General features: G+C 34.7%; 1 protein-coding gene across 1 annotated transcript in view; it reads right to left on the bottom strand.

Moving 5' to 3' along the window:
* CFAP47 (cilia and flagella associated protein 47) overlaps positions 1-22711 on the bottom strand; it is a 463486-nt gene that overhangs the window by 35170 nt on the left and 405605 nt on the right. Inside the window, exon 58 of the mRNA XM_054677051.2 lies at positions 1233-1392. Coding sequence (XP_054533026.1) covers positions 1233-1392 — 160 coding nt within the window. The remainder of the gene's footprint in view (positions 1-1232; positions 1393-22711) is intronic.

The following is a 22711-nucleotide window of genomic DNA, read 5'->3' as shown; positions in this document are numbered from 1 at the left end:
TTTGGAAGGCTGAGGCAGGCGGATCACTTGAGGTCAGGAGTTCAAGACCAGCCTGGCAAACATGGTGAAAATCCATCTCTACTAAAAATACAAAAATTAGCCAGGCGTGGTGGCACACACCTGTAATCTTGGCTACTTAGGAGGCTAGGCAGGAGAATTGCTTGAACCTGGGAGGTGAACGTTGCAGTGAGTCAAGATCATGCCACTGCACTCCACCCTGGGCAACAGAGTGCAACTCCATCTCAAAATATTAATAAATTAATTAAAAAAATTTATGATCATTTTTGAAGTTGGGATTTTTTTCATTAAAATGAAAGACAAGACATTGCAGGCAAGACAGGTTGAGCATGGGGCTTATGCAAAAGAATAAGATCCCATCCTTAGAAGGCCTTCAAGCTTCTTTAATGCATTCCTGTAACTGTTTTGAAATTCTTAATAGTTTCTGAGCAAAATATTAAGTTTGCTCATTCTCATTTTTCACTGAGACTTACAATTTATGTAGCCAATCTTGACTATAAGAGTGGTGAAAATGCATGGTAGAATGGATAGTAATGGGCCCACAGTAAAGAACTGGCAAAAAATGAAGGAAAGAAATATGCACATGTAGGACAAAGTAAAAATTTATTTTTAACTAAGATTTCCAGATTATCATTTAATTAAACTATAAGAATAGAGAACACATTTAGATTTTGCACCATTATTGAATTTTGCTTAACTTCCAGCTAAGCAAGAAAGATACAAGTAACTTGCATTCTGGCAATGGCAGAATACCTCTAGCCATGGCAGTTTCATATGATGGATGTCATATCCACCTGGCACAGTGTGAATTCCAGTATCATGAATTCACTTCACTCAGACAAGCTGTTTTAGGTTGTCCTCTGTATACTGATTATTTATTATGTTAGCAGTCACTATTTTCCATGTCAGAAAGGAGTCCCTTTGCATGTCTCTGACTTTGATTCACTGATAATGATACTTAAGATTAAAGTTGTTCATCACTCTGAGCTTCAAATCAACCATTAGATATATAAATGTATATATTATTTTCCATACGTTATATATATCCATATGACAAATATATTTCCTCCTCTGAACATATGAATTTCAACAGTTCAGAGAATATAAAATCATGAGCTTGACATTATATATGTATAACATGTAAAAGAAACCTAGCATGTCAGTGGCTGTCAAAATAAAATTATTTTCCTTCAATGTCTTTATTTAAATGTTACCTTTTAAATTTTATATCCAACTCATCAAAATTGTCAATAGGCCAATATTTTCCATTTGCTTTTGTCATCTCAATAATAACCATTGTTTTGTGTAATTTCATAATTTGAGGTATAAATAACAATGAGATATCTATATTTCCTTTAGGAGGCAGTGCAATTCCTGTAAAACACACAAAAATAATTTTTAGTATGGTAAATATTAACAGACTATAATTTTAACAGGAGAAAGTAATCACCTAATTTGATTACTGATTATCAATTTTTAAAAACTGCTTCTGAACAAAAAACGCATTATGCAAAATTATAAGTTCGCTTCACTATTTTACCTTAGATGCCATCAACCTTATTTTTTAATTATTATTATACTTTAAGTTCTGAGTTACATGTGCATAACATGCAGTTTTGTTACATAGGTATACACATGCCATGGTGGTTTGCTGCACCCATCAACCCATCACTTACATTAGGTATTTCTCCTAATGTTATCCCTCCCCTAGCCCCCCACCCCACAACAGGCCATGGTGTGTGATGTTCCCTGCCCTGTGTCCATGTGTTCTCATTGTCCAACTCCCACTTATGAGTGAGAACATGCAGTGTTTGGTTTTCTGACCCTGTGATAGTTTGCTGAGAATGATGGCTTCCAGCTTCATCCATGTCCCCGCAAAGGACATGAACTCATCCTTTTTTATAGCTGCATAGTATTCCGTGGTGTACATGTGTCACATTTTCTTAATCTAGTCTATCATTGATGGACATTTGGGTTGGTTCCAAGACTTTGCTTTGTGAATAGTGCCACAATAAACATACGTGTGCATGTGTCTTTATCATAGAAAGATTTATAATCCTTTGGATATATACCCAGTAATGGGATTGCTGGGTCAAATGGTATTTCTAGTTCTACATCCTTGAGGAATCTTCACACTGTCATCCACAATGGTTGAGCTAATTTATACTCCCAACAGTGTAAAAGTGTTCCTATTTTTCCACAACATCTCCAGCATCTGTTGTTTCCTGACTTTTTAATGATCGCCATTCTAACTGGTGTGAGATGGTATCTCATTGTGGTTTTGATTTGCATTTCTCTGATGACCAGTGATGATGAGCATTTTTACGTATGTCTGTTGGCTGCATAAATGTCTTCTTTTGAGAAGTGTCTGTTCATATCCTTTGCCCATTTTTTGATGAGGTGGTTTGTTTTTTTCTTATAAATTTGAGTTCTTTGTAGATTCTGGATATTAGCCCTTTGTCAGCTGGATAGATTGCAAACATTTTCTCCCATTCTGCAGGTTGCCTGTTCACTCTGATGATAGTTTCTTTTGCTGTACAGAAGCTCTTTAGTTTAACTACATCCCATTTGTCAATTTTGGCTTTTGTTGCCATTGCTTTTGGTGTTTTAGGCATGAAGTCTTTGCCCATGCCTGTGTCCTGAATGGTATTGCCCAGGTTTTCTTCTAGGATTTTTATGGTCCTACGTCTTACGTCTAAGTCTTTTTAAAAGACACATTTTCCTGAAGTAAGAAGTTTCTCCTGAAGATGCCACTAGAACTGAGGAAATGTTGAAAGTGATGGCTGAGGTTTCCCAGAGTGATAAAAGAGCCACAAAACCCATGAGTCTTTTCATATCTTAACACATTTTGCAGAGGATAAAGTACAGCAATTTTTGATTCTTTATTTTCTCGTATATGTTTCTCTAGACTATAACAGGTGCAAGTCTCTGCTTAGAGCCCCCAAATTGCTGCCACTAAAAGCTGTTAATTTATTTAGCTGATCCATGAGGAAAGCCAAAGCTTATCTGCGAAAGGGGCATCTGCTCCTAGTTGTGAAAACCAGAAGACAGAAACACTGACAACATTTTCTTGTGGTCCAATGGATTAGAATTTTTCAACATTTACTATGCATGAGTCACCTGAGAGACCTGATAGACATGGAACCTGCAGAGCCTCATTCCAAGAGATTCTGATTTATTTAGGCTGAGCTAAGGCCCAGGAAGCTGCATGATTAAGTAGCACCTTATAGGATCCAAAGACAGGTGGTCATGAGAACTTATTAAAACACACACACACACACACACACACACACACACACACACACAGAAACAAACAAACAAACAAAAAAAACCAAATTAACTCTTGGACAAGTTTCCAGAGGTTTGAAGAATGTTAAGCTTCAGGGCGTTTGTATCAGTGAGGGTTTCCAAGCCTATGAATGTCTACATTTAAAGTAACACTGCTTTACAAGATAATAGAGGATTATTGACTACACTCATTTTTTATTCTGTTGTAAGACTGATGATAATCAAGTCATTTTTTCTCAAATAAAATTTTTATTAAACTATTTAAAACATCACAAATGGAAATTAAAAATGGCCCCTTTGCAAAACTGTCCAACTCAAAATTCTTGTAAATTTTCAAATTTTAAATGTTATTCCTTGAGGAAATTAAAACATTCTAAGGCCTAGTAACATTGTTAATAATAATCAATAATTAGTATAATTAACAGTTAATATTTGTTGAGTATTGACTATATTCAGGCTCCGTGCTAAGTATTTTTATACAACAATTTATTTAATTCTCAGAAAACCAGCATAAATTAAATGCTTTTACGTTTCTCATTTTAGAAATGAAAACATTGACACAATTTAGTTAAATAACTTGCCCAAAGTCCCCTTGAAAGATTATGTTGTTTACTAAGATATCTAAACCAGGGGTCCCCAACCCCCAGGCGGTGGACCAGTAAGAGTCTGTGGCCTGTTAGGAACTGGGTTGCACAGCAGGAGGTGAGCAGCAGGTGGGTGAGCATTACCACCTGAGCTCTGCCTCCTGTTAGATCAGTGGCTACATTAGATTCTCATAAGCGAGACCTGTTGTGAACTGCACATGTGAGGGATCTAGGTTGCAGGCTGCTTATGAGAATCTAACTAATGCCTGATGATCTGAGGCAGAACAGTCTCATGCCAAAAATCTCCCCCGACCCTGTACCGCATCTCTGGAAAAATTGCCTTTCATGAAACCGATCCCTGGTGCCACAGAGATTGGGGACTGCTGATCTAAACAAACTCAATTATCTTCAACTTTGTTTTTATGAATTCTATATTTTCATGAATCATTGTTGTATGAAATAGATAAAGTTAATTAATATAAACACATTTCCTAAAAAAAGTTATACATTATGAAGGTCATTACATTTTGTATACACAGAGATATTTGCAAGAACTTGTAAAATATATTTGAACCCAACCTACTCCTTTGCTTTTGACTAATATTTTTATTGTGGTTCTCAATTATTCTTAGTACAATAACATAGATTTTCTATTGTGACTTTAAATCTATAAACCTCCCTTCAAGGTAATGAAAGAGTAAGCTAGATGACTATATATTTCACAGGTCATAAGTGCAAATGTTATTAAGAGCATAGTTTATGGAGATTTCATTATGTTTAATTTCAGGGAAACTATAGATTAATTCATTTTAAAATATGTTCAGATAAAAACAGCAAAGGCTAACTCAAATAAACCATGCATGCATCCCCAAGGAGATAAAGTTTAGAAATTATAACTTAGCCTTACAAAGATTACATTATTACTAAAAAATATATATTACCACTAAAAATAAACCTAGGCTTTTAGATAGTGAAGATAGTGTAAGAAGTCAAGACAGATAAAAAAAGAGTAGCTCACTACTTATACCATGATTTCTTTTAACGTTTAAATTGAAAGTATAGAAAGATGATGTCATGACAAACATGCCCATTTTATTAAAAATCTAGTACCCCATTTGTGGTTGTAACTTTTTTACCAAGCCTACAAGTAGAACTGAAGTTCATTATTGAATTCACCACAGGTTTCTTTAGCTATTATTATACCTTTGGATGGATAAGAACCACTCTGTAATGCTGTTAACTTCCAAGAAATCACTGAAAATTAACATTGAAAAGAACTTTGAGAATGTATCAAGTTCATTTTTCATCTCACAAATTAGTTTTATTTTCTATGGTTTTCCCATTGCCCTTCACAATACTTTGACTATGGACAGGAAAGCTGTTCTTCCTTCTAATTAAAAATCTATCATTGATGGGCATTTGGGTTGGTTCCAAGTTTTTGCTACTGTAAATAGTGCTGCAATAAACATATGTGTGCATGTGTCTTTAGAGTAGAATGATTTATAATCATTTGGGTATATACCCAGTAATGGGATTGCTAGGTCAAATGCTACTTCTGGTTCTAGATCCTTGAGGAATCACCACATTCTTCCACAATGGTTGAACTAATTTACACTCCCACCAGCAGTGTAAAAGTGTTCCTATTTCTCCACATCCTCGCCAGCATCTGTTGTTTCCTGACTTTTTAATGATCGCCATTCTAACTGGCATAAGATGGTATCTCATTGTGGTATTGATTGGCATTTTTCTAATGACCAGTGATGATGAACTTTTTTTTCACATTTGTTGGCTGCATAAATGTCTTCTTTTGAGAAGTGTCTGTTCATATCCTTCACCCACTTTTTGATGGAGTTGTTTTTTTCTTGTAAACTTATTTAAGTTCCTTGTAGATTCTGGATATTAGACCTTTGTTGGATAGAATACTGACCATGGAATACTATGCAGCCATAAAAAATGAGTTCATGTCTTTTGCAGGGACGTGGATGAAGCTGGAAACCATTATTCTAAGCAAACTAACACAGGAACAGAAAGCCAAACACTGCATCTTCTCCCTCATAAGTGGGAGTTGAACAATGAGAACATATGGACACAGGGAGGAGAGCATCACACACCAGGGCCTGTCAGGGGGTGGGGGAAAAGGAGAGGGAGATCATTAGGACAAATATCTAATACATGTGGGGCTTAAAACCTAGATGACAGTTGATAGGTGCAGCAAACCACCACATCACGGCACATGTATACCTATGTAACAAACCTGCACGTTCAGCACATGTATCCCAGAACTTAAATTTAAAAAAAGAAACACCATGAATTACGTATCAACAACAAAAAAATCTACCCATGTTTTTTTCTAATACTTGTATGTTTTCATTTTTATAGTTAAATATTTGATCCATCTGTAATTTACAAATGTATGAAGTGAAGAATTTATCTAATGTTAATGATGTTTTAATATGGAACTAATTATCAAAAAAACACACTTATTTAAAAGAGTATGAATTTGAAATGCTAGGTTCATAGCATTTCCATATATATTTGGGTTTATTTCAGGATTTCCTAGAAGTTTGCTTTGGTCTTTCTGTCACTTCATGTGTAAGTATTACATTGTGTCAATTACAGATGCTCTATTTTCTAGTAAGACTAACTGCTTTCTTTTCCAGCTCATTTTTAAAAATAATATTTAAAACTTGCAATGATCTGTTAGCTCCAGGGAGCAGACTGGGGTGGGGGAACAAACGGTATTTTTAATGCCATCACCCTACATTTATACATCAGTTTAGGGATATTCGAAATTTTTGTTCATCCATACCTACCCAAGAACAAAAACATACCATTTATTTTTCTTATTTGAGTGCCAACCTCATTATATAAAGTGTTTCTAGGTTCTTGGAATAGGTTTTCAGCTAGTCTTAGTTTTCAGTGTTACTAGTAGTTAAACACATCTTCATATGTGTTTACCAAGAAGCTGGAAGTAATTACATCAGTTGTTTGTATCTTCTGACTGGGAAATCTAGCTAGTATAATGATTATATTTATTAGATTAAGTAATCTAATAAAACATATTATAAACTCAAAATGTTTGAGCTTTTTTCTTTCTTTTTTTATCCATTTCCATACAGTAACTACATAATTTAACTACAGATAGATTTATTATTTTCTATTACAGTCATCATTCTTAAAGTTCAACTCTACTAAGCATCTTGGGAAAATATGCATATTTAATTTACATAATTTATTTTACACATGTATATATATTTTAAAAGAGTTATACATTTTTTTTTTTGAATTTTAGAAACCCTGATAATAAATCATGTTTAGTATCTCAGGAATACTAAAAATAATGACATTATTATTATCATTATTTGTGCTTTGCTTTTAAAATCTACTATAGCCCAATTACAATTAGCATTCAAATTTTATTTGGTGTATATTTAAAACTGCTATTTTGATTGTTCTTTTGATTAAAGGTGTTAGAAATTTTTACTCTTTGATCTCCTATTTGAAATATGGAAATTGTACAGTGTTTTAATAGCTATGAGGTCTTCTGTCTTTCAAGAAAATTTTCTCAAGATAGTAAAGTGAACATAACCCTAATTTTAGTAATAAAATTATTTCAACTTGGGCAATTCATTTTTCATCACTTTAGTTGTATTACATTTCTGCTCCCATTTTTTAATAAACTGTGCACAATTTCTAATAATTACTATGGCATTAGAAATGGCCCATGTCAGATAATCCAAGAGACACTAAGAAATATTCTAGCACCGGCCAGGCGCGGTGGCTCATGCCTGTAATCCCAGCTTTTTGGGAGGCCAAGGCGGGCATATCACAAGGTCAGGATATCGAGACCATCCTGGCCAACATGGGGAAACTCTGTCTCTACTAAAAATACAAAAAATTATCTGGGTGTGGTGATGCACGCCTGTAGTCCCAGCTACTCAGGAAGCTGAGGCAGGAGAATCGCTTGAACCTGGGAGGCAGAGGTTGCAGTGAGCGGAGATCACACCACTGCACTCCAGCCTGGTGACAGGACAAGACTTTGCCTCAAAAAAAAAAAAAAAAAAAAAAGAAAGAAAGAAAAGCAAAGAAATACACTAGCACCATAAGTAGTACTATTATTTTTGCTTTAAATACAAATTCAAGTTTTCTATTTTTAATTAAGAATACTTGTTTTTATTTTTGAAACATAAAGTGATCAAGAATGTGACTTTTCATTAACCATTTTCAAACATAAAATTGATGTATTTTTCCATTTGAATACTTTGTGTTTCCAGTAGTTAATTTTTTTAAATAAAAATAGAACATAATTACTCTATTGGTGGTTTGAAGGAGAGTCACATCCTGTAATTTGTTCTTCCTAGATGTTAGGGGCTGAATTGTGCCCCCAACATAAAAATTCATATGTTGAAACCTTATCCCCAGTACCTCTTAATGTGATTGTATTTGGAGGTTAGGCCTTTAAAGAGTTGATTAAGTGAAAATTAGGTTATTAGTGTGGGCTCTAATCCAATATTACTGGTGACCTTATAAGAAGATATAATTTGAACACAGAGAGACACTGGGGGCAAATGCACTGAGAAAAGACCACGTGAAGACACAGCTTGCCCAGGAAAGAGGCCTCAGAAGAAATCAAACCTGCTGACACTTTGACATTGGACTTGTAGCCTCTAGAACTGTGAGAAAGTAAATTTCATTTAAGTCACTCAGTCTGCAGCATTTTGTTATGGCAGCCCTAGCAAACTAATTCATGAGACTATCTTTTCTTTTTATATATTATCCCTGAGTCTGTGGCATGGCTGTCATTAAATTTCCTTACAGAGATTCTAACTCCTTGCAGTCAAAACATAGAGCAGATAGAAAAACATCATCTGACTGCCATTTGGTTGCTCTGATGATGGAAAAGCTAGGGATGAATCATTCTCCCTTTCCTACCTATACTCCCTTGACTGAATGGGAGTATCTACTGAATAGTGAGAAGGGCATTTAAGGGATTACATTTTTCTCCTAAAGAATTAGAGACTGTTGCTGTTTTACCTTGTTAACCTTTTGTAGAGCTAGCTAATGTTTGAGATTTAATAGAAGGTTATCCGAAGAAGACACTGTCAAAGGAAATAGTATAGAAAAAGGAAGCATAAGCAGAAGGTCACATTACTCATGCATGCAACTGGGGAATGAACACAAATCCATGCTTCTTAGAAAAATGTTCAGTTTGAGACATGACATAATGCTTTTTAAGTAGGTTTTGGGGTTATTCAGTGCAAATATGATTGCTAAGGTAAACTTTACAACATGGGCTAAGTACCTGTAAGTTAAAGTTTTATGTTTTCTTTTTAAGAATACATTAGCACAAATAACAAAATTATACTTAAAGCAAAAACTGCTTTTACTGTGAACACTTCATTACTGGCTCAAAATGAGTGAATAATCCATTATCAGAGACTGTTGATAGGAGGCACAATGAAGGAGAAAGTTTCCTGACATTGAGGACTGTCAAGCACACGTTGCATAACCACTGACATGTATAACAGGGAAGGGTTTCTGGCTTTACACGTGTGTTTAGAATCTCTTAATGCTTCTTTCATCCCTATTACTCTATGATAACATTTTTCTTTATATGTTGAAAAAACAACTAAGATTTAAAACATCGTTAAGAAACTGTATATTTTTCTAGGCAAGTGGCTGGTTTTAATTTTAATTAAATTACCCACAGATAATTTTAAGATAAAATAATGTCTCCTACTACTACTACTATAACTAACATACCTTATTGATCAATCATCATGTCTTCCTCTTCCTCTGCACTATACTAAGAGGAGTTTAATTCTGTGCTCAGTTACTCACTATTTCTGGGAAACTAGGAAAGTTATTTATATTTATAAGTGAGATTTTCTTCATATAAAAAAGGAAGCTAATATAATATACACACCAAGGTTTTGTTATGGAAAAGGTACAACCCCAGACCTGTCTAGATAATTCCATTTTGTGCAATATGCTTTTTATTCTACATTATTTTATTCTTCTGTTTAATCATTTAGAAAATACTTATGTGTTGTGCATTATAATAAGCACTGAGGATAAAATATTAAAGAAAACACATCTCCTATTTTCTTGAGTCAGAGATTCCAGAATGTGTTGGCAAGTGACAGTAGACATTAACAAATAAATACAATGTATAGCACTTATGGTGTTACGTAAAACAGTTAAAGGTTAGAGAGTGAAATCAATATTAATACAGGGTGTTCCAGGAAGGTCTCTGTGATAAGGTGTCACTTGAGCAGAGCACCTAAAGAAATTTGAGAAGCCTCATAGATATCTGTAGGTGGAATATTGAGATAGCTGGTGGACATATGAGTCTGGATTTAAAGGAGAGGCTGAGGCTGGGGCTATCAATTTAGAACTTGACATTTTATGTGTGAATAAATGAGATCCCATTAGAAATGAATGTGGATAGAAATGAAAAGAGAAGATAGCCTCCAGGAAGTTAGCGGGGCAGGAACAGCAAAGGAGAATGAGCAGGGCTCACTAAAGAAACAGAAGAAGAATAAAGGGAGAATTGATTCCTGGGGATCAACTGTTTCCAAAACAGTGAGAGATCAAGTGCTTCAAGCAGTGCTCATGGATTGAGCAAGATGAGAACTGCATATGATGGATAATTAGATCTGGCAATGTTAGGTTATTAGTTAATTAAAAGAACTGTATCAGAGAGTAAAAGAGAATGATGGTGTATAAAACTGGATTAGCTTGGGTGAGATAATGATATAAGAAGTGAGGGCAGTAAATACAGTCAGGCTTTCAAATAGTTTTGCTATCAAGGAGGATCAGAGAAATGGGATGACAGCTGGTAGGGTCAGGGGATAAAGAGCCGTGTGACTTTTAAACTGAGAGCTATTGTAACATGGGTATGCTGATAAGAATAATCCATTAAAAATGTATTATGGAAGGCTGGGCATGGTGGCTCACGCCTGTAATCCCAGCACTTTGGGAGGCCGATGTGGGCGGATCACAAGGTCAGGAGATCGAGACCATCCTGGCTAACACGGTGAAACCCCGTGTCTACTAGAAATACAAAAAAAAAAAAAAAAAAAATAGCCGGGCGTGGTGGCGGGCGCCTGTAGTCCCAGCTACTCGGGAGGCTGCGGCAGGAGAATGGCGTGAACCCAGGAGGCGGAGCTTGCAGTGAGCCGAGATCGCGCCACACCGCACTCCAGCCTGGGCGACAGAGCGAGACTCCGTCTCAGAAAAAAAAAAAAAAAAAAAAAGGATTATGGAAAACAGAGGAGAAAATTGGACAGCTTCACATGATTGAGTAGGTATGGGATTCAGTAAACTGGTGGAGGACTGGCCAATATGAGCACAGAGTCCTTTTCTGATTTAATGTGAGGGAAGGCAAGGCACATGGATGCAAATAAAATTAAGCTAATCTATTAATATGTAGTGACAGAAACAGATAATTTGCCTCTGTTTTGCCTCTATATTCTTAATAAAATAGGACGAATATCAGTGAGAAAAGGGGCAGAAGTGTTACATGTCACTAGTAGTCTTCAGGTTTCAATTCACTGTAGGAAATTTGACTATAGCAAATTTTAATAAAGGAAAATGATGTCCCATCACAAGTTCATCACTCACACACATTTTTACCTATTTCTCTACCTCCCTTTCTCTCTACTATCTATATATATCCACCTACTAATCTACCTCTTGTAAAGGCCTGGTATTCATAACTCCTAAGCAGGTATTAGTCCTCTTTTTGTTATAATATTTACCTGTATTTCTGAATTGAAGAAAACTGCATAAAATGACAGAAAAATGACACTGTGCTTTGTATTCCATTTAATAAAACCAGACACTTACAAGTGATTTTAATAGATGCAGTTTCTGCTCTCTTCATAGAAATATTCTGGTGGTATAAATAGGTCTACATTTCAGGTTACAGAGATTTTTTTGAAGGGCAAGCTCCCAGGCATCTTTGCATAATGAGAGTTACGGCCTTGTGTTTTTCAATAAAATCAGCAGCTTCACTGACTAGCTCGGAAACTCACATGATTTAGGCTATAAATCATAATTACAAATCTATATAATTGAAACCTGAGCTAAGTTGGGTGGAAAATTGAATATTTGACATAATAGGGAAGAAGGTTTATTTTAAAATGTGAAACCATGCTTAGCTGCCAATGTAATTTGATAAACTTCCATGACAATTATCTGGAGATCTGGGCATGCTTTATGTAAAGCAGCAGTAAACATCATCATATGTCACTAAACACTGGGTCCTTGAAGACCTTTTCCAATTTATAAATAGTTGCCTTTTATTTCAAAAACATATTATTTTTCAAATAATATTTTTCTTATTTATTGTCAAACTAAATTATACATGTCAACTAAAATCAACATGACATGAGTCACAGCAATTATATCTCCTAAGGAAAGAAAACATAAATGTTTCTTTTCTAAATGCTGATGCTAGAACTCTGACAGTTGAGCTCTGTTTATTAGCAATCATATAAATATAAATGATGAATATTTTATCTTTTAAAAATTAGATATGTTATAATTTTTATTGTTATGGCTCTTTCAAATTTGGTCTTGAGAGCTGTCTATTGCTAGTAGACATTAGCCAAAATAGTCAGTGTAGGAGAGCCCTGATGGGTGATGAGTTAGATTCAGGTGTATGTATCAGGTGAGACACAATGAGGAGGTGAAACCAAATGCAAGAAACAGAAGAAATTTATTATTCACAGGTCCCAGAGAAGTTAGGCTTGAAGGCAGAGGACCAATGGGAAGTTCCTTGGAGCTCAACCAGCTGGTGGAGAATATGAGTGTGTGTGTGTGTGTGTGTGTGTGTGTGTCTGTGTGTCTGTGACAGAGAGAGAGAGACAGACAGAGAGACAGACAGAGAGAGAGAGAGAGAATGTGTTGGGTTTAGGTTTTGGGTCAGTGGAGATGAGAAACAAGTGGGTTATAATAGCAAACAAACATAAGGGGAGGGGAAGTCTTAACTAGGCCACCTGTATGACTGGGTTTCAAATAACTTATGTCAGGCACAAAAATGGATGCCAAGGCAGCAACTATATTAAACAAATTTATGATAAGATATTACAAACGCCAAGTATAGTGTATGTCTTTATCCTTTACAGTTTTCTCATTATGATATCTTTTTCTAATACAAAAATAGTTGAGATAATTATAGATTCACATACGATTGTAAGAATGAAAGATTCCATGCACTCTTTACCCAATTATCTCCAATGATGACATTTTGTAATATTATAGTGAAGAAAAATCAGAATACTTATATTAATATAGTCAAGATACAGGAAAGTTCCACCACCACAGGAATCTCTCAGGTTGGCTTTTTATAGCCACCACCAACTCCTACCCCATTCCATTCCTGAATTACTACAACCACTAATCCATTTTCCATTTTTATAATTTTGTCACATCAAGAATGTTATTTTAACAACCAGCTGTCATGGGAACCAACAGAGTGGAAACTCACTACACCCTCCAAAAGAGGGCATTAATCTATTTATGAGTTTAAAAGCTTCCTAGAAGAAACCTTCAGGCCCAGATAGCTTCACTGGTAAATTATAACATTATTTATAAGGTGATTTTTGCCATATAAGGTAATATTCATAGTTCTTGGGATTAGAAAGTCGATATATTTTTGAGGCGGGGGGTATTTGTTAGCTTATCAAACTAGGTGACAGATAAGATGACAATTTAAAGTAGCTTGGTAGAGGTAGATGTCATGTTAAGAAGAGGAATATTCAGGATGCATTTTTAAAAAAGGTTGGTAGGGCTTGTTGACACGTTGATTGGGGGATGTGAGAGAAAGGTGAGAGCAAGGATGACACCATATCTCGTCTTAGTATCTATCATGGCAGAGTTGCAATTAATGAGACAAGTAAAACTGAAGGACAAAGTATTTTGGAGAGAGAGAGTTATTTTGTTTTGAGACATGTAAAATTTACAGATTTATATTAGATATTTAAATATAGATAATGTGTAGGCCATTGAATTTTTAAGCCCAAATTTTAAAATGTTTGTGGGTTGGAAAAAAAATTAAAAACTTGAGAATGACTAACATACACATGGCATCTAAAACCATGAGTCTGGATGAGATCACCTATGGTATGAGCACAGATAGAGATCCATAAAATTCATCATAGATTGCCATAAAAGAAACAAACACCATGTTTTGTAATACTCCAACATTTTTAGAGTATTTGAGATCAAAAGGCACAAGCAAAAGAAAGCAACACTTTGCAGGATGTGAGATAGGAAAACAGCTAGGATAGTGTGATATCCTAGAAGGCAAGTGAAAAACTATTTCAGGCGGGAGGGGTTGAGGTGAGGTAAGATTAGGAGAATGAGTTCATAGTTAAATTTGGCAACACAGAGATCATATAAACCTTGATAAGTGTTGCTTTGATACAGTGTTAAGAGATAGCCTGATTGAACTGGCTCAAGAAAAAAAAAGTGGGAGGTTTGGAATCGGAGTACTCAACTCTTCAGGTGTCATCAATTTTTAGGAGCTTTAATATAAAGGAGAGACATAAAATTGGGTGATACCTTGTAGGAGATGATGTGAGGATAAGCATTAATTTTTAATACAAGTAAAATTGTATAACTTTATATAAAAATTAGAATAATTTAGAAGACAAAAACATTTATGAAGCTACTGATAAAAAAGGATATCTGGAGTCATCACAGATGGAATCAGTGGACAATTATATACAGACCTAAAGAAAAGGGTAACAGGAATTCATCCACTGTAACAGGAGGGAAGGCAGACCATATGGTGGCAAGTAGTCGTCTGTTTCATTGAGATTGTGGAAGCTTTTGGAGGTTCTCATTTGATTGCCTGTAGCCTGTATTTTTCTCAATGAATTAGTACTCTAGGTCATTAGTCAAAATTGAGAATGTAGGAGATTTTGGAGGTATGAGGAAGGAGTTAGGTGGATGAAACTGTCAAGAGTGAGAGGGCTCAGGAAATGTAGTATGATCGCAAGAATTCCTTAGGGAACAATTTGTATTTAGTGGTCATGGATTTAATGTGATCCCTTTCAGCACATTTGTATATTTTTATTCAGCTACATTTATCTGAACAGAGACAGGCATAAATGAGGTCGCCATTCACAATTACAAGTATTAGATAAGGTAGGGGAAAGGGATACTGAGGAAGCAAGGAAGATGAGACTATATGCAACAGATTTATTGTACCTATGGACCATGAAATTGATTTGGTGAGTTGAAGGTATGAGAAAGGGCAAGTTGTGAGCTTGTTCCAGAATTGCAGTACTAGAGGTAATGAACTGGAGAAAGAGGAGGTGGGAGTAAGAGAATGAGACACTTGAAATGGAGATTATGGAGGGATTGAAGTTATTGGGAATGAGAGTACAGAATCTGAACATACGCATGGCTAAGTTGGGTAAAGAGCAGGTAATTGAGGGAAAGTACAAGAGTTATAGAAAAGATCAACTATGTGGATATTGACGTCAACAAGGATTTTAAGAAATATAGTGTTGGAGCTAGAGACATTTTCTTTGATGGCTGAAAAATCAAAACTAGAGATTTTTAGGAGAGAGGGAGAATGGTCTAGAAGCAGAAACGTAGAAGAAGGAGGACAGCTTCCCTACCTCCATGCCCAGGATTGTGAGTGTGTGGGAAAAAGCCACAACTTAGAAAGGCTGTAGGGAAAGAAGTATCTTCTCAGGGAAGAGTCAGGTTCCAAGAAAGTATAGAGAAAGTTCAGATAAGTTGATGTAGAGAATAGAGGGTATTTTTCTGATGATAGAATATGAGTTTGAATTAATGGTATGGTAAAGTTTTAGGATTAGGAAAGGAGTGAGAATTATGGTAAAAAAAAGGTAGATGTATACTGCTGTACTTTGGGATAGATATGAATGCAAAGATGAAGGATGACCCAAAAGAACTAGTATTCACATGGTGACAGATATAAAGAGAGATAAATGTATAATAAGATGCTTCCACATGGAAGAAAGATAGATAGTGGTAGGAAAATCTCACACCCCCAGCTACCTTTCGGAGATGCGACATTGGAGATGGGACAGAATTGATAGCTTTGAAAATAAACATTACATATAAAGATTGCTGATGGCCTGAAAATAATCCACTAATTATTCAACACACTCTAATTACCTAAACCTATGTATATACTTTGCTGCATGTGGGCTTGGCATTCCCAAAATTTAGCCCTCACTAATAACACACTAATGTGATATGTGGAGAGTTTGCTAATGTACCCAGGAATTGAGTACTCGGTTGCAAAATAATTGTCTCATCATTTGCCATTTTACCCCTACTAGCTTTCTTTCTGATAGAAGTTGTGACAAATATCACAGCACCATTTATATGCAATAATAAAATGAACAATAGTCAATGATGGCTTCTTCCTCTCCTTGATAGGGGCAGGGATTCCAGTATATGCCCAGTGCTTCAGAAAGGATACCCATTATAGCTACCAGAAGTCAGGAAGAATAACAGTGACAAAAAGTAATGTGTGGTTGTGCCCAGTTAGAATAGGAAAATTCTAAAATGAATGTTTTCATAGAATGCATTCATCATTTTCCTTTTTTGAGATAACCGAAAAAACATAAATCTAATCCTTTCTGTAAGAATTAATTTTGACTTGCCCACAAAGCTGATGACAGTAGAGAGTTCCATTTGTGTACTTATTTCCTACTCATGGAGACGTGACAACTTATATCCATTTAATATTACATTTAGACTTAAATATACATAGGAATGTCAGCTAAAAGAAAAAAAGATAATTTTAGTTCAGTTGTAATTAAATTTTTGACATATCAGATAGGGCTCCAACTACATTTGATGGATTGATTTTCATTTTAAATTCTTCTTATCCAATATATTTTGTTATTTCCAGAAATTTTACTTTAAATTAAATAAAGGTTTGAAGTAATCAAATATTTTAATTAACCTTACTGGTTGAATATAATATCTACATGGAATTGGAATTTGATATATTTTTCCAATCAAAAGTAAATATAATGAGCAACTTAATATTTGTTTATCATAAAACAGAACTTCTCATATTTAAAGTGTACCAGATAGCCCCTAATGCATGGCTTAGAACATATTTTAGCTTATAAGAGTCTGAGAATTAAAACAAAAATGCTAAGCCTACAAAATCACATTACAAGGAGGTTTTAAACAACATGTTGATATGAACCAATTTATTTTTTGTTACAAAATATCACTCCGGGTTCTGTTTGAATAGACTGCTTGGTGCAAGACTGAAATAAAGGAAGCTGTTGCAGCAGCTTAGGTTGGCGTAGATGAGGGTGTAAGTGGTGGAGGTAGTAAGAAGTGGTCAGAAATGTGATACATCTTGATGGCTTTACTATCAGTATTTACTGATGTGTTGGAAATTTGCAGTGAGACAAAAATAAATTAAGTATGACTCCTAAGTTTTTGGCAAGATAAAACTAGATAAATAATGGTGCCATTAACTGATATGGAGAAATCTTTGGGGAGTAAATTAGGAAGAGAATGAGGGGGCAAATATATCAAGAATAATATTTAGTTTGATAAGTGTACTGGATATCCACGTGAAGAAGAAAATGTGCTATTATAACTCAGGAGAGAATTTGTAGTTGGAAATATAAATTAGGAAGTCACAATGTATAGATGGTATCCACCAGCCTGCAATAAATGACCAGGAAGATAATATAACTAAAGAAGAGGCAGGAGTGAGTCCACAATCAAGCCAAAATTTAGAGTTATGATGGCATATAAGAGCAGAAAAGAAGACTTAGGAAGAGTGAACAACGACAGATTAGAAAAAAAATAGTCAAGCGAATATAACATTTCAAGAAGGAGAGAAAAATCAATTATATTAAATGCTATTGAGAGAGAACGTAAGATAAAGAGATTAACCTTTAAATTTTGCAGCATGGAAGCCCTGATTTTTTTAACAAAAGCAATTTCAGTAAAGTTGACAGGATTAAGTCTTCAATGAAGTAAGTTAGAAAATTGGTGGTAAAGAAGTACAGACAGTTAATACAGACAACTCTTTCTAAGAATTTTGATTCGTAAGAGAAGTAACTGGATGATGGGATCAAAGTGTTTATTTATATATATTGATATTGTAACTTGCTGGTATATACTGTAGGAATAATCTAAAAGAGGGAAACATTGATATAGGTAGATATAGGTGACATGAGGGATAATTGAGGGGTATGATCATTGAAAAATTAGAAAAGGCAGAATCTAGGGTTCGAGTAGAGGGGCTGGCTTTAGATGGCGGCACAGACAATTTAGTCTTAGTAACGGAAGTAAAGTCAGAGCTTTCTTTTTTGCTTTCTTTGTCCTCCAGCCACGTTCAGCTATTTGTGTGCAAGTGTAGAAAGGGCAGAGAGCTGGCTTGTGCCTTATGTAGTAGACTGGGTTACTGTTCCAGATATTTCACTCCTCTTTATTATTATGTAATCATGGCCCTTGCTTTGATTTTGATTTGACATTGATGCATCCCATGTTAAGGTAGGCAGAGTATATTTCCCATCTTCATTGATAATGAGTATAACCATGTGACTTAATTTGGCCAATGGAATGTGGATTTAGGTGATAATATACAAGTTGAGAACTTAAGAGGTATATCGGATTTCCACTTGCCCTCTTGTGCATCTTCTAACTACAACGAGAAAAACATGTTCTAGCTATGTCTCAGAATGTGTAAATATATAGAGCAGTCCTTAATCTGATGCAAAAATCTAAAATGCCCAGCTGATAAGCAGATCCATGAGCAAAAAAATAAATAAATGTTTCTGGTTGTAAGACACAGATTATAGGGTCGTTTGCTACTCAGTATTAATGCAGCAATCACTGACTAATTTATCATGGTTCTAGTTTTGCCTAGTGAATATTAATAGAAGCTGGAAGATAGATAATAAAATTGAAAGCATAAGGAAGCGAGTGACTGTAATTATTGAAAATCTGTAAAGATCATTTAACAGAAGTTTGGGATATAAGTGTTCAATGTACTAAAATACACATACTTGTACAAAAAGATATTATGATAGATTTATCCAATGCTTTGTTGAAAATAAAGAATATAATTATCACACATTTTCAAAAATATAAGAATTTAGCAAAATAAAATTAGATTATCATGTCAGAACTTGCTCTTAATTTATCTGTGCTATTGCTACTTGTCATGTTTGCTTTTATTTTAAGCATTTTACATTATTCTAATGGTATATCAAGGATTTTTCCAGGAATGAACATAAGCTGTCCAGTTTTGATATCCTCCTTGTTCTGCTTTTTGTAAAGTAGCAAACAAAACTCATCAAATTACTTACCCAAATTTACCTTAAATTAAAAATAAAACCCTTGATCTTATAGAAATTATATACTACGCAATAGATTTTTAATAACAAAACCAAACAAAAATGATGTCTGAAATAATGCCAGAAATGATATTTTTCAACTGACTTATTTTTTATAACTTATTATTGAAAATGCACACTTATCAGAATGAGGAAATAAACATTGGAACAAGATAATTAAATTATATATTGTATTCAAATTTGTTAATTATTCCACTGCTGTTCTTTCATTTCACAGAATACACTCCAAGATTTCACATTGCATTTAGATGTTGCCATTATCTCTTACTCTCCTTCAATCTGTGACAAGTCCTTACCTTTCTTTGTCTTTTCACGACTTTGTCACCTTTGAAGAGTACAAGTCAATTATTTTATAGAATGTCCCTCAATTTGAGTTTGTCTGATTATTTTATGATAAGATTGAGAATATATATTTTGGAGAATATTATCAGAGAGACTATTTTCCCTTTTCAGTGCCTCTTTATCATGGGATATATGATGTTGATATATTTTATTACCAGTGATGATAATCTTTATCATAGGATCGAGGTGGTATCCTCCAGGTTTCATCACTGTAATATTAGTATTTTCTGTTTGTATTTAATAAACATTTCACGGAAATACACTGAGCCAATGCAAATATTCTCTTTGTCTTTGAGCTTTCACCATCTAATTTGATCATCCATAAGTGGATCTTGCTTGTATGAATTATATATTTTGTATTTCTTGAGAACACAAAACCTCAGTTGATTATATTTGTGTGTCTAAAACTGGGCTTTCCCTTGTGCTCATTTGATTCATATGTCTATCTTTAGCCAATACAAATTTAGGTAGGTTTTAAGTTTATCCTTAACTCTGTTAGTGTGCATCTTCCAATTTTGCTCTTCTTTTACAAAATTTTTTGGACATTACTGCTCTTTTGTCTTTTCATATATATTTTATAACAAGCTTGTCAATATCTACAAAAAAGCATATTGGGACATAGATTGGAAATTCATTTGATCTATATATCAAGTTAGAGAACATTGCCATTTTAACAATATTAGGTGTTCCAATCAATAAACATAATACGCTTCCTATTTATTTGGGCTTACTGGATTTTGTTCATCAGATTTTTTAGTATTTAGTATAAAGATCTTGCATGTGTTTTGTTAAATTTTTATTTAACAATTTCAGGGTTTTTGTTGTATTTTAAATGACATTTTTAATGTCAATTCCAATTATCTATTACTAGTATATTCAAATTGAATTGATTTTTGTATATTCAACATAAGGAGTCTTTTTAAAAATAATTTCACCTTTTATGTTCTCTACAGAGGGGACATGTGTGGGTTTGTTACATGGGTATATTGCATGATGCTGAGGTTTGGGGTATGAATCCCATCATGCACGTAGTGAGCATGGTACACAATGAGTCGTTTTTCAACTCAATCCCCCTTCCCTCCCACCCTGACAGTGTTTATTGTTTCCCATAATTATGTCCATGTGTACTCAATGTTTCTCTCCCACTTATAAGTGAGAGCATATGGTATTTCATTTTCTGTTCCTGCATTAACTTACTTAGGATTATTGCCTTCAGCTGCATTCATGTTGCTGCAGAGGACAGGATGTCATTGTTTTTTATTGCTGCATGATATACATGTACCACATTTTCTTTATTCAGTCCACGGTTGATGGGCACCTAGATTGATTGCATATCTTTGCTATTGTGAATAATGTTATGATGAACATATGCATGCTTGAGTCTTTTTTGGTAGAATGATTTATTTTCTTTTGAGTATATACCCAGTAATGGAATTGCTGGGTCAAATGGACGCTCTGTTTTAAGTTCTTTGAGAAATCTCCAAATAGCTTTCCACAGAAGTTGAACTAATTTACATTCACACCAACAGCGTAGAAGAGTTTGGTTTTCTCCACAACCATGCCAGCATCAGATATTATTTGACTTTTTAATAATAGCCATTCTGACTAGCGTGAGATGGTACGGCCTTGTGGTTTTGATTTGCATTTCTCTAATGATTAGTGATGTTTAGCATTTTTTCATATGTTTGTTGGCTACTTTTACATCTTCTTTTGAAAAGTGTTTTTTCGTGTCCTTTGTCCATTTTTAATGAGATTATTTGTTTTTGGCTTGTTGATTTGTTGAAGTTCCTTATAGATTCTGGATACTAGACCTTTGTCAGATGTAAAGTTTGTGACTATTTTCTCCCAATGTGTTTACTGTGTCTACAGGTTTTTGTATGTTTGTTGGTCTGTTTGTTTCTGTGCAGAAAACTTTAGTTTAATTAGGTCCCACTTGTCAATTTTTTGTTTTTTTGCAATGGATTCTGGTGATTTAGCTGAAAATTCTTTACCAAGGCCAATGTAGAGAAAGATATTCTCTAGATTTTCTTGTAGGATTTTTACAGTTTGAGGTCTTACATATACATCTCTAATATACCCTGCGTTAATTTTTGTATATGGTGAAAGGAAGGGTCCAGTTTCATACTTTTGTATATGGCTAGCCAGTTATCCCCACACCATTTATAGAAGAGAGTGTCCTTCCCCCAGTTGCATTGTCAGGCTGAAAATTTTCCCAAGTTTTATGCTATGCTTCCCTTTTAAATATAAGTTCCAATTCCAAACCATCTCTTTGTGAATTCCTAAAACTGAACACTCTTAAGAGCTCCCAGGTCACATCTTGAACACTTTGCTGCTTAGAAATTTTTTCTGCAGGTACGCTAAATCATCTCTCTCAAGTTCAAAGTTCCGCAAATCTCTAGGGCAGGGGCAAAATGCCGCCAGTCTCTTTGCTAAAGCATAGCAAGAATCACCTTTATTCCAGTTCCTAATAAGTTCCTCATCTCCATCTGAGACCACCTCAGCCTGGACTGCATTGTCCATATCACTATGAGCATTTTGATCAAAGCCATTCAACAAGTTTCTAGGAAGTTCCAAACTTTCCCACATCTTCTTGTCTTCTAAGCCCTCCAAACTGTTCAACTCTCTACCTATTACCCAGTTTCAAAGTCGCTTCTAAATTTTTGGGTATCTTTATAGCACAATTCAAATCAAAATCCTAGCACGTTTGTGTGTGTGTGTGTGTGTGTGTGTGTGTGTGTTTGGAAATTGGCTAGCTGATTCCAAAATTCTTATGTAAGTGCAAAGGATCTAGAATAACTATAAAAATCCTGAACAAGAGAAAAAGTTTGAAGTATTGATGTTACCAAATATCAAGACTTACTATATAGCTGTAGTAGTGGACAGTATGGTATTACTGCAAGGATAGATGAATAGAATATTTGAACTAAATAAAGTCTAGAAACAGGCTCATACATATACTGTTACCTGATTTGGGAGAAAAATCGCACAAAAAATCAATGAAAAAATGTATGGCTTTACCCATAAATGCTGCTAGGAAAATTTGGTATACATAATGACTAAATGGAACTTTGAGTCCTATATCTTACCATA

Source organism: Pan troglodytes, chromosome X, assembly GCF_028858775.2.
Source record: "Pan troglodytes isolate AG18354 chromosome X, NHGRI_mPanTro3-v2.0_pri, whole genome shotgun sequence".
Taxonomy (NCBI): Eukaryota; Metazoa; Chordata; class Mammalia; order Primates; family Hominidae; genus Pan; species Pan troglodytes.
Note: the sequence above shows the minus strand (reverse complement) of the source record. Positions and strands in the feature narration are given on the sequence as shown.